Source organism: Ornithodoros turicata, chromosome 2 (assembly GCF_037126465.1).
Source record: "Ornithodoros turicata isolate Travis chromosome 2, ASM3712646v1, whole genome shotgun sequence".
Taxonomy (NCBI): domain Eukaryota; kingdom Metazoa; phylum Arthropoda; class Arachnida; order Ixodida; family Argasidae; genus Ornithodoros; species Ornithodoros turicata.
The window spans coordinates 53,725,089-53,738,570 of NC_088202.1; the positions used below are offsets into that span (position 1 = coordinate 53,725,089).

A 13,482-nucleotide genomic window follows, 5' to 3' on the forward strand; every position below is an offset into this window, starting at 1 on the left:
TCCGGAAATGTGCCGACCTACGCTTTCCACATCCAAAACTTGGGCAAACTAACGCCCGTACTCGCATCTTTGTTACAGCCAACAGCCCGGACACGCTCTGCGGACGTTGCGCAAATCTACAAGAAGTGATTTAACTGCAGTCTCGTCTTGGGCTTCGTCCTACCATACGGCTGGTTGAAACCACCATTCTTTTGTAAACAGCGCTAACTGCAGCAAAGCTCTTCGATCGCGTAAGAATATATACGTCAGCGCAAATGTATTAACCGAGAATCGCTCTTCTTCAGCACGTAGTGTGGGATCGTGTTGCTGCCATATCTCAAATGTCGTAATATCTGGTACCGCTACTAATTGTGACACAGCAATGGGAGAGGCTGTGAAGAGATGAGCGCAACAGTGTTCGTAGTGCGCCACTGTCGTGACGCAGACGCACCCCTACGCAAATTTTGCAGTGTCCCTCGTTGGAGAAACTCATTGCGGTTTATCCCGTCGTTCGTATGGAAGACAGTCACTGCAGAGCAGGGTTGCGGAATGGGGTCACCCATTCCATTCCAATTCCATTCCGGGCTCTGATAAATCTGGAATGATTCCGGAATCATTCCAACACCGGAGTGGCAACTTCGCAACTCTGCTGCAGACAGAGCTGCACGCACAACGATGTGCATAGCTTTTTGCTTTCGCAAGCAATCACATCAAAAGAAGTTTTATCTCTTTCTTGCAGTCATATCCAAGCCCAGAGAGAAAAAATACTTTGCTAGACGTTTCCTTCAGTTCCACGTGATAAGAATCTCGGTTCTAGTACGAACAAACGCACATAGCTGGTAAACTCTTGCCTTCGAGCCTGTCGTGTCGATAACGACTTTTCTCTTTCGTTTGTTTTCCTCTCCGTCTCTAAAAGCCGGCTGGAGAGAAAGGTCAACTCTGTTGTTTACTATATAGTCACCAAAGGTTTCGAAAGGGCGCTCCCATCGATCAGCCGCCAACGTCACGATTTATCTGGCTCTGTTTTTCAAACACTGTTTTCTGTTTGCTGTTACGTACCTATTTCGGGATAGACGAGGAAGAAGATCAGGAGTGTCCCGAGCAGCACCAAAGCGATCGAAGCAACAAAACCGAACCGAGCTCTCTCGGAGGAACGTCTACATACACATGAAGGAGGAAAGATGAGGCACATACGTGTAACTGTGTGTTCAGATACAAATTCTAATACAAAATTATCAACGCTTGTCAGGGAACGGGTTTCGACGAACATACATTTTCATGTGCATTCATGTTGGACTACCATGTATCGGCTACTAGACAATTGATGTTCTGAGGCTGGAACACATAGAAAGGCCAAATACATACAAAATCCAGTAATCCAGGAGATGTATAGGTTCGACTCCTACAGCTGGCTAACCTTTTCTGTGACTTCCTTCTTTCAGCATCATTATATTATGCTGTTAGTAAGATTTCCCTGAGTCGGGGGCAATATGGACACGGGCATACACAAACAAACGAAACAACGTGTACATTCTTACGTTGCCAACACTATAGCCTAGCACCCGCGTGTTTGCATTCTCTTTCTACGTTCTCCAATGTGGGCATTTGCATTTTGGCACGTTCTTCATATGCGCAGCAGGTGGTAAAAATGCAGTACGATGTGCGAATTATGAGATTGTAGGCTAATGTGACTTGGTTGCGACCATTATAAAAAGTAATTCGTATAAAAAAAGCGGAGGATCGATCAGGAGGATGAAGCTAGACTCTAGCTTTATTTCCGCGCTTTCATTTCATTGCATTTCCGCGCTTCACTCCGCGAATTTCAAGAACGATGATGATGACTTTTTCTTTTGCGCACAAGTAACTAAAAGTAAAATTATAATGCTAAGAGAGATACGCTGACCTTTACGTTTCTTTTACCTTTATTGCTTTGATAGGCTGAATCTCTTCAAAGCTGAAACGTTGACCCGAGCGCGGCACGGTAACGCCGCCTTTAACGGATAGATACCAATGATGCTCTAAGCATCGCTACGACATCACAGCCACGTTTTCTAGACTAACAAAGAGCCGAGATGGCACGTGAGCCAAGAGACATTTCCATGCACGAACCATTTTGCATGCACTTGCTCCACTATATAACATAACACAGGAGCGCGAGTTGCAGTGCTTTAAAATTGCATGGAAGGCACATCGAACGCACTATACCTTCAGGAACTGTCACGCAAAGTAAAGGGTGTGTTCAGATAAAGTAGTCACACACATTCGCGCGTAACGCGTTCTCGCTTACCGTACGAACTTCCGGTGGCACACGACGACACTTTTGTGCGATGAAACTCAACATAAAAACACACAAACTTTACTCTCCGTGCAGTGGGACGTGGCGGTCTCGGCGCAGTTGCGTTGCACTACCGCTAGGGCCGGGTGCCACCGGTGCAGAAACGTGCCATAAGTATCCCCAGAGAGACAGAAAACCATCCACTTAAAGGAAAGTACACACTTCGTTAGGTGTGAATCTCAAAGACGCCCGCGTTTACACATCCACATGAGGTGTCGTTTCGGTTTGTGCACCGGTGGCACCCAGACGCAGCTGTGCCGAAACAGCCACTCTGACATCGCTATAGATGCAGTTCAGGATACACGGAGAGCAAAGTTTGCGTGGCAAACGTTTTTTGTGACGCAGAGTTTGGTTACAGTTTTTTTTTTTTTTGTTGTTGTTGTTGTTGTTGGTGGTGGTGGTAGTTTGTATGGCATAAATGTGCGTCACCGGAAGTTTGTACGGGAAGCAAGGAATACGTTACGTGCATGAATGTAGGACTACCTTATCTGCACGCACGCTGTATCTCCTTTGGAAAGCACGCAATTGCTGAGAAAATGAGTTTAAAAGGGTGCACGCAGTGGTCTCTCCCAGTTCTGTTGGCGTGCGGTGACGTCAGATTATCGAGTATTTTTATTGACTGCCAAGAATCATATATGTTGCGGCGAAACAGCAAGGCAAGTGGTCCGCTACAGAGTCACTGCATAAATTTATTCAGTGACTCTAGTTGACTGCTGTGTCGGACGGGGGACGGACGGCGCCAAACAGAACCTTCAACTGAGAGAGAGAGAGAAAAGAAGGCGCTCGCCTCACTGTTGGGTGGCTGGGATGACGTGCAGTCGAGGGGAGGAGCTTTTATGACCCCCCGAGATTGAAAGGTTTCTTGCGCTCCAGGAATGCTCGCAGCACATGTACTTCTTGTGCGTATCAAAGGATTTGTAGTCCTAATTTCTAGATAGATTTTTTTTCAAGCCCTTCCATGCTCTTTAGGCATACCAAAGTGAATAGGTGGTACCGTGTCCGTCCGTGTCTCTTGCGTTTCGCAAAGTACTTACTCATTTTCTGTGGACAGAACAGACGTATCGTTTTTCATGCACAATAGAATGCTGTTCAAGAAACACGTTTTATGATGACCAGAACCTACCAGCCCTCAGCTGGCGACCAGTTCGTGTCTCAGAATCATGATCACTTAAACCAAAAGACACGATTGAAACCCATCCCAGGACAATGCTACCTTTCCTAACAGGATCACAATATCGATCTCAGAACGTGTCGAACTTCAAATTTCTATTATTTATAATCTATGATATTTGGGGCATGAATTCGATAAACAAAGGCAACATATGCAGGCAGTAGTGTCGCGATAGTATGGGTCTCAGAAATCCTATAATACAATGAAAATTTATGCCTGTGGTCCTAGGCAAGATATCTTAACAAAAAAAACAAAAAAACAAGAGTATATCGAAGTACCGCTACGCAACACGTACACGATGGGTGAAAGGTGGTCTTTCGAACACCACATATCCTGCCGTCACGATATTATGCCACAATATACAACGGACGATGTCATCTTCTTCAAAAGATATTTGATATATCAGGTTGCTAGAACATTGGATAGTGATATGGGTTTTTCATTTCCGAACGTGTGAACAACTTCACGTCTCATTCATGCCAAGTTGTATTACCATCCGAATGCGACTTTGTCCTTTTCGTCGCAATGACTAACAGCTAGTACGCAAGTAGCAACAACAGATACAATAATACAGCTATAGTGGGGACGGCCCATAGCAACAGTTCTTTATCAAAAAGAGTGTTGTCAGTAGTAAGTTTCCTTCTGGGGGGCTTTCACACCACTCATCACCATCAAAATAAATTTCACTAGTATGTGAAAGCTCATATGTGGCTTTGAGTTCTGTGTTTTTCAACCCATATATAGGATTCCCATCTCCGTGTTTTCTTTCGTGGGCAAATTAGCAAATTAGCGAAAATATGTGCCTGTCCGTAATATTGTCTGCGCTCTTTCCTGTAATGGACTGACGTACACAGGACATGCAGTACGTAGTGCCTGCTTCCCTGTATATACTTACGCGACGGAGTGGGAATCATTATAGCCGTGCTCTGTTGTGGTTCTGGAACCAAAAGGAGGCTGATAAGGCATTTAGCTAGTACAAGCGGATATATCAAATTATAGGCATTCCAGGCTAAACCAATGCCTCCTATGTTTCTGTAATGCCTGGCAAGACGGTCGCTCCGTACTCCAGCGCCCCTTTCCTGTTCCTCCTCTCCCGCGGCCCCCCTTTTTGCAACGGTGGCGCTAGTTCCCGAGCAGGTCCCCCAAGGTCCCCATTTTCCCATGTATTTGTTCATATCCCGATGCGTGCAATGCCGGAGGCCGCCCTTAGATACCCCATTGTTACCAGACGTTGGCTTGCGTTGCATTGTAGCGCGCTAAAGATCCAGTTGAAGCACAATCCAAGCCAGGCCAATTTACCGAAGGAGAAACGGACGACTGCGCCTGCGGCGCCTGGTACGACAGGTACGCTACGTGATGCACGCAGCCGTGCACTAGATCCTTCCGACTGCTCAACACGTTTAAAAACGAGACCAAAAAGTGAAACACGACACAAAAAGTTGTTATACGCGTTTTATTTGGAGATATAAAGACTAGATTCATTCGCAGAAACAACAAAAACATTTTGCCGCTAAACTTAGCGCGCTGAAGTGAACCGGAATGGCAACAGTGCTAGTGGCGGCCTTCTTCGTTGCACGCTTTTCCGAGGTGAGTTTGGGCTGTTCCCGAGGGTCGCGAGAACTGTCGTCTGCTATCGGTCCGTCGTTTTTCGAATTGTTTCGCATGTTTTCAAAATTTTTCGAGCTGAAGTGCTTCTTCCAGCAACGCGAGGCTAAATTCTGCTTGCGGACGGCTGCTGCGTGCTAATCACGCGGTGCGTATCCAAGAGATTTGGCGCCACCTGACGGAGGCCCCCCGTACTAACGTGGATATACGCGAAGAACAGAGAGCGCACTGACTTGACAGGCATAGAGGTACATGAGGCATTGGCTAAACATTATGGGGGTGCGCCCCGGTGCGACCTGGTGCGGCTTGCCATCCTCGATAAACTGCACTGGTGCGCACTGAACGTCCTCGATTAAAGCAACGCATCCGTTCAGTGCAGCACTGAGGGCCAGTTCTCACTTGGCGACGCCCGACGCAGCGTCGTGAGCGGGCGGCGGAAGTAGAGGCGCATTTCCGCCGCCCCGTCAACGCGCACGATTTTCATGTTCCCACCACAGTGGCATTCCGTCGTCCAAAGCAGACGAATAATCAGGAGGCGTGGCCTTTCTGTGTCACCTAATTGGTCGCCAACTGTCGTTCTCGGCAGCTCTCGCCGACGTCGTGAAAGAAGGTCGGCATGGCAGTTTTTTTGGCTCCACGTCTCTCCTCTCCCGACTCCGGAAATGCGCGTCTATTTCCGCCGCCCGCTCACGACGCCGCGGCGGGCGTCGCCAAGTGAGAACTGCCCCTGAGTGGCCCCGAACCCACACCGAGAAAATCAGCCGAGCGCCAGAGTGCAATCCCGAGAAGTATCGCGATTGCCGGAAGCAATCGGCAAGTAGCCAGGTAGCCGCATGGCAAGTCCGCATGGCAAGTAGCCAGGTGTAGCCGGGCAAGTAGCAGCAGACAGTCATCGTCAGCATGGCATTCGATCGGTGCCGCTCGCTACTGGTCGCGCAGCCTACGAGCCACAGCGAGCCCAGATCTCTAGGTGGCGCACGCTAGTATCCACCAGATCCACCAGTGCGATGCAGTTTCATGTTCGATAATGCCTCCGCCCAGGGCACCGCCAGTGTAGAGCGCCACGCACCACGGTGGTTTCGTGGCAATTCCGGAGCAAGTTTATCGGGGACGCTATAAGCATTCTGTCGTTTATAATAGCGTCCTCGATAAACTTGCTCCGGAACTGCCCCGAAACCACAGTGGTGCGTGGCGCTCTACACTGGCGGTGCCCTGGGCGGAGGCATAACATGAAACTGCACTGCACTGGTGGATCTGATGGATACTAGCATGCGCTACCTAGAGATCTGTGCTCGTATAGGCTGCGCGACCCGTAGCGAGAGGCACCTGGCGAGCGGCACCGATCGAATGCCATGCTGACGATGACTGTCTGCTGCTACTTGCCCGGCTACACCTGGATACTTGCTGCTTCCGCCTTCCTCCGTGCTTGGGGCAATCGCGATGCTTCTTGGGATTGTACTCTGGCGCTCGGCCGATTTTCTCGGTGTGGGTTCGGGGCAACTCAGTGCTGCACTGAACGGGTGCATTCCTTTAATAGAGGACGTTCAGTGCGCACCAGTACAGTTTATCGAGGATGGCAAGCCGCACCAGGTCGCACCGGGGCGCACCGGTGCAGTTTATCGAGGACGCTATCAGTAATTATGTCAATTAAAGCTAGATGGAACGCTGGGGGAAATATGCAGGCAAAAATATTCATCTGTGGGGAACTTTCGCCACATAGCATTCGTTTTATCCATTTTATCCAATAAATTCAATTGCGTCGATTGAACTCCGAAGTCTGTAAAGTGCATGTAACGTTTTTGTCATAGACGGAAAGCGCATTTCACATTTATCTCATTCTACGAGGGGCGTTCAAGTCAAACCGGGACTTTTCATTTTTCACAAAAGTGAAATGAACTTACAGGCGAGAAATTAGTTTTATTTTTGAACGTAATCTCCAGCTCCACTAATGCACTTGTCCCAGCGTTTCACGAGGGCTTGGATGCCAGCAGCGTCCGTAGAAATCCTTACCGGCGCGTAGCAGCCATGATCGGACCGCATTCTTGACTTCGTCGTCGCAGCTGAAGTGGTGGCCCCCAAGAAACGCCTTCAGTGGCCCGAAGAGATGTAAATCGCTGGGGGCGAGGTCTGGACTTTAAGGGGGATGTGGCAACAACTCCCAGCCAAGTTCCTGTAAGGTCCGTGTCGTGAGATGCACGGTATGCGGGCGTGCATTGTCCTGTAGGAGGAGCACTCCTTTGGTGAGGAGGCCCCGCTTTCCGAAACTGCAGGTGTTCATGAATGATAGTGTTCAACATTCCCACAGAAAGGTCCGTCTTTCGAGCCAGTTCGAGACATGTTATCCTTCGGTCCTTGAGGATCAGGCGCTCCACAAGTTGGATGTTCTCAGGAACTCTGACACTGGGCTCTGAGCCACGGCCGGGATCGTCCTGCACTGATGTACGGCCGTCTCGGAACCGTTTGCACCACTCAAACGCTTTGCTGCGGCTAAATGTATCGTGGCCATACTGAGCCTGAAGTCTCTGTGAATTTCAGATGACTTTACGCCTTCATCCACGAGAAATTTCATGTCAATTCGCTGTTCGATGTGCGCGCTCGCCTCGTTTTCGGCCATCTTGTCCAGCACGTGTCTTCTCTTTTGCACTAACTTTGGACCACCACGTGGTGAACGCGGAGGCCTGTCGCGTGTGAAAATGACGAAAAAGAAGTGTCGCGAGCCATTTGTACACTCAGGAGACAGAAAGTCCCGGATTCACTTGAACACCCCTCGTATTAGAAGAGACATTACAGGCTATATACCCTCATACAATGGTAATCACTGAATACGATCGCCGAGCAGAGAGGAAGAGTCGCAGATTCGGTAAGGAGACAGGCAAATTACCATTGTAGCTATCATTCTATTACCGACTTGAATACCGTAGGGAATGTACCTCGTAACGGAATGGGGTAAATCTGACATGAAAAATTTCCTCTTTCTCGCCAACCACATTACATCGCCTTGACAAATTTCGTAGTTCCATTAAAGAACTTAAATACCTTTCAAGTCAAATTGATAAAATTACTTATAATAGATGGCAAAAGCTCTCTACGAATAAATGTCGTTGATCGCATAGCAGAGACAAAACCAAAAGGGCACGCTGGTTGAAAAATACTGGCTGTATTGAAAGATACTTCCTAATCACAGAAACGCAGAAAAACGCATGCTTTTTCGTAGCGTACTTTAGTTTCTTTTCTCCTTCCAACTGCGGTGCTGCTGAAGATCTAGAGCACATTCTTCTCCATTGCCCACACTACCAACCTTCCCGAACCGTACTCTCCGCATCCCTCAACGAGCTAGACTCCCGCCCCCTCTCTCTCACAAAATTGCTTGGTCCCTCGCCACATCCAGCACACCAACGCTCTGCCCTCAAGGCTTTCTTCACATTTCTGGACACCACAGGACTTCGATCCTTATTTTGAAGGGGCTCATTATTTCATTCCCCGCATCACCACCAGCAATGGGGTACAGTATCGCCCCCGGCGATGAAACTCCCCAGCCTTCATCCCGTAATAAAGTTGTTGTTGTTTTTTGTTGTTTTCCTTCTCACACAGTTACTGAGACAATCTGTACGCAGTACACTCCCCGTATGAATATCAGACGTAAACGGACTACTCATCCGTTCACCTTGCATACAACCAAAACCAGAACGTTTTCTAAAAAGTGGTCAAAATAAACGGTGTAATGCACTGGTGAGTAATGGGCTGATTCGAAGAGGTTTTAGAACAGCTTTACATAACACAAAATTACATCTTGACACGTGACATTATACATTGTTTCACACACACACACAATACCCTTCAAAGCAAAGAACAGCTGTCTATTAGCATTACACTCCTATGAAACTACAATATTCCTTAGGCAATAAGTTCATGTGAATCAGTCGTCAAGTAATGCCATTATTTTATCTGTACTAAAACGTATTATCTGGTGACAGAAGAGCTGTAGTGAACAAACATTACTGTCTTAACCTTGAGTGGATGTAGCCGTTACCTTCGGTCATGGTTCGCAACAGAAATATTCCTTTTCATTGGGAGTACTGGCCGCGGAAATACAAATGAATCTCGTACAAAGCAGGGACAACGACAGGGAACATCCAACACGTTCTCAAAGCAATAGAAAGATTCCTCGTGGAACTGAACTCGAAGAAAGTCGCAGAAAGTAACATCAACACCACTCTCTGAAAGAATCGGACAAACACATCCCAAGCTAAACGGCAAAAACCCGCGAAAAACCCCAGATCTTTTCCCCTCCACCTCTAGCGCGGGCCGCTTGTCTCTCAACCATTCCAGAGCCTCGGACGCGCGGTCAAGCAGCCGAGGTCACTCCTATTTCCTATTCGTTTCCTTTTCGTTTTCCTATTTTCGATTTCGATTTCGCATCGACAGTTATCCGCGGGCTTTTTCTTTGTTTGATCTCGAAACAAGCATATCACTTTCTTCGGAACAGAGAACCACCAGAACAAACATCAGAATAAATGATTATTTTCTCGTTGCGATTGTACCAAGTATGAATATGTAAGCCCATGCGTACCCATCAGAGTCTCTTTTTCTTTTCTTTTTCCACACCCGCAAATGTCTACAACGTACATTCCCGCAATAAGTATCTACTGATAGAGAACATTTTCCCCCTTCCAAGACAGGTTCCTCAATCGCGAAGAAGAATGTCTATTTTATGCAATTAATATTCCTGTGACGCAAAGTATATATCACTTTTGCTAAACAACTACATTAGGTGAACGTGAACGGAGTACGTTCACCAAACAACCATTTTCAGACAGGAGTCGTCCGCATTTTCTTAGAACCTAGCAGACTTGATAAAAAAGTAGCATGTAACCCGACAATACTGTCCCTCAAGTGACCTTTGAAGGTATATTGAAATAAATAACTAAATAAATACCCGAGGTAACCCAACATCATCATATAAGTGAAAGAAGTATTAGAATTTACAACTATTGTTCATTTACAGGACCCATGATCATCTGCTCATCTGCGTACGACGATTCCTATTGTTGTTGCTATTTCCTTTCCTTTTTTATTTTATTTTAGTGCTTCACCGTTATCCCGAGAATCCTGGTGGGACTGGTTTCGGGCAGTAAAGTTGTCCATCCATCAGTTTGATACTGACACGACCCGACCCGCAGACTTTTGTCATATTAATGAACTGTTTTTCTTTTGCGTCACAGTAGGACACCTATTATAACTTTTCCACACTTATTGTCACAGGAAGCAGCAGTATTTATTCCGTGGAGACATTTTCCTGCCCAAGGCACCTGGGTGAAGCATAACCAAGGGCCCGAAACTCGCCAGTTCCTTTGCGGGATAAAGTGAGGCGCTTCATGCGTTTCACGTCATCGGACGTCAGAAAACGTCACAAATTGAACGTCATGGAGACATCCGGTGGCTAGTGATTACTGATTGGTTCCCATGAGGATGAATTCGTTTTCTGAGCGATGATTGGCTGTTTTCAAATTTGTTCGCGAGCGCTCGAACAGGCGACAGCGCGGTTCGGTTGGAACCGGCGTCCACGGAGTCGCCGGCGTCCGTTTCGGACGGCTCGTGTTGTGTAGCGGTTGTGTTGGACTATGAGTTCTGATTTTTCCTGTTTAAAAACGCAAGCTGTATCATGTGAGCGTCCTCGAACAGTCACAGCTGCCAGGGAAGATGCCTGCGCAACATTTGTGCTCTGCTTCTTGGTGTAGAAACTATTCGAGCGTCCGAACGCCTCGTACCCGATACCCGATACAACTGCCGAGAGGTAAGTCATTTGTCGTTGCTTGTTGCCTTACAACACCGCATTCACTTCGTGTATTGTGAATAAGTTTCTTAACAGTTACCGGTATACGCGGTGACCGAGACAGACAGCGTAGCTTTGCAGATACGATGGTAAACTATATTTTTTTTCGTAAAACAATATCATCTGAACGTTATGATTAAATACCCGTTCACGTCGTACTCTATAAAGGTGTGACGCTACTGTAAGTCTGATTCGTAAGTAAGTGATTTCGCTCGACAAGTTTCGTCAGACGCGTTGACTTAGTAGCTGTTCTGTACGTAGCGCCAAAGCCAAGATTGTCAGGCTAATCGGTCTGAATGTATAATTGTGAACTAGCGCAATAAAAGGTATTTTTCGTACTAAGGTCGCTCGTCACACCCCATGACTGCGAGCTTCTCACAACCCTACCACCGTACTTATTTTTCGCGTTCAATAGCACCTTTATTCTTTCTATTTACATTGCAACTTTCACATGCATAACCGTATATCTGATACCAATTGTTTTCATCTTGCAGCCACTGAGCCCCAGTTCCCAGTAGCAGTCCTTGCCAGAGGCAGTCCGACATCATCAGGCTTCTTCAAGCAAATTCTGGAGCAATATTAATGTCATCCTGTGCACGTCTTGCTTGCATAACCGTATGTCGCACAATAAAATACTTCATGTGACAAAAACAACCAAGGCTCAGTCGTATTCCTGTAACTCCCACTGCATACCGGCAAATGCGAAAAAAAAAACAGTGCATGGAACAAAAAAAGGAACAACAAAAGAGGACGAGAAGCAGAGCAGAGAGAAGGAAAGTAGTAAGAGAGAAACGGATGACACGTCATTTACGTCATGCGCGACATAATCAAAAAAGAGAAAAAAATAGGGTGGCTAATCCTCAGTCATTGGTCGAGCTCCGGAAGTCACGTGAGTTTTCTGCTACAATAGATTTCTACTACAGCTTCGCACGCCTGGCCTAACCACCTGATTCTCCCCCGCTTTCTCGGTTTTCACAAGGAGTTTGTAAACCACCGGAGCATGAGTTAGTAAGAAGGGATATGCTATATCTTTAGGGTATTTTCAGTGCGAGTAGTACCATTTTTGAAGGTGAACGAATCGGCGCAGCAAAACTGAAACTGTCCTCCTCTATCAGACATGTGGCACTTTTCGAGTCATTTTGATAGATAACGTCAGTTTTGAGTGACTTCAGATCTATTTAATGACTCTTACGTCTACCCCAGCATACGGAATGCTCATTTCGAGATTGTATCTCATTACGGCCGAAGTCTCATTACGGCCGATAATCCTTTTTTCAGTGACTTCAGATCTAGTTAATGACTCTTACGTCTACCCCAGCATACGGAGTACTCATTTCCAGATTGTATCTCATTATGACCGATGTCTCAATACAGCCGATAATCCTTGAATCCCCAAGTCTCTCATTACGGCCGAAGGTAGTCTCATTACGGCCGAAGATGTCTCATAACGGCCAAAAGTCAAAATGTGTATTGTAACGTGCATTGATATGCAATGTTGCAGCCAGGTATGGATATACATTCCGGAGGGTATACGCCATGCAGCGTGCCCTTGGGGCCCTTATCATATATATGTACACATATTGTGAGACAATCAGTATGTTATCATACCACAGCACAATGCATCATATTGTGTAATGTGTACACCCCCAAGGTAGTGTTGATGTTGCTGTGAAGCAGCAGGCTACTATGTGGAGTTAGCTACTTGTGGAGAGCTAGATGAACATTGGCTTTGTTGTGACATTCCCAGCAGCTTTCGTGGACAGCGACGCCTTGCGCCCTCTCGCGGCCATTGAGTGAAACTTGCCGCCACGACAATAGAAAGGTGCTGTAGCAGCTGTCCTATCCAATGTATCGTAATATTCCCGAGGATAAATGTTCTGACATCTATTCTAAGCTTATACAAACGAAAAATATCGTTATACATGAAATACCTTTGGTACCCCAGACATCCCGGTTTTCGGACCGTGAATACATAGGAGGTATGGGGATTTTCACACAGGAAACGATTTCATCGCTGAATATCTCTAGTAATGTATGATGCACTGTATATTCCCGTGGATATGCGTTGTAGGGTACCTCTAGATTCAACATTTAGAAGAGGTGCCAGAGTCACTCAATCGTCTGCGGTTCCCTTGTGCGACAAACTTGGCCCAGATGCCAAATTTCGGAAACAGTCAAAGTGGCTTCTCCGCGTTGCAGCCTTGTGTAGCAGGGAAGTTACCTTTACGCGTCAGTTGAACTTTTCTCTGGTTATTTAGATTTAGTAACTGCTTTTGACCTCATGAATTAGATATAATTTATTTTAAAAGCATGGTTGGTACATTATGCGCCCGCGAGTGGAACACGACTTTTGAAGCGTTATCTCTTGTCATACTAATTATTAAGGTGTCGCTGTTTGATTAATTCGTTTGTGTTAACGTATTTGAGAAAAATTTTGCAGTAGACTTTGTTTATCGTGAATTGCCGTTCGGTTTTAAGAACATCTGACAACACAACAGTGCATGTTCACGTAATTATATTGCACACACTGATAATAACTTCCCAAAGCATTCCCTCCCA

The 13,482-nt window shown here is 46.5% G+C and overlaps 1 protein-coding gene across 3 annotated transcripts in view; it reads right to left on the minus strand.

Moving 5' to 3' along the window:
• The window catches only part of LOC135383492 (uncharacterized), a 63,516-nt gene that overhangs the window by 41,669 nt on the left and 8,365 nt on the right, over positions 1-13,482 (minus strand). Inside the window, exons 2-4 of one of the 3 annotated variants that reach the window (XM_064612920.1) lie at positions 4,381-4,422; positions 3,290-3,355; positions 1,039-1,136 (exon numbers count right to left, since the gene is read on the minus strand). The exons of 1 other annotated variant lie outside the window; for it this stretch is intronic. Coding sequence is in view for 1 of the 2 variants with exons in the window: in XM_064612918.1 (XP_064468988.1) it covers positions 1,039-1,136; positions 1,252-1,265 (112 nt within the window). In the remaining variant the exon portion in view is untranslated. Of the gene's footprint in view, positions 1-1,038; positions 1,137-1,251; positions 3,356-4,380; positions 4,423-13,482 lie in introns of all 3 variants that reach the window. One more of the 3 variants, XM_064612918.1, reaches the window with a different exon arrangement.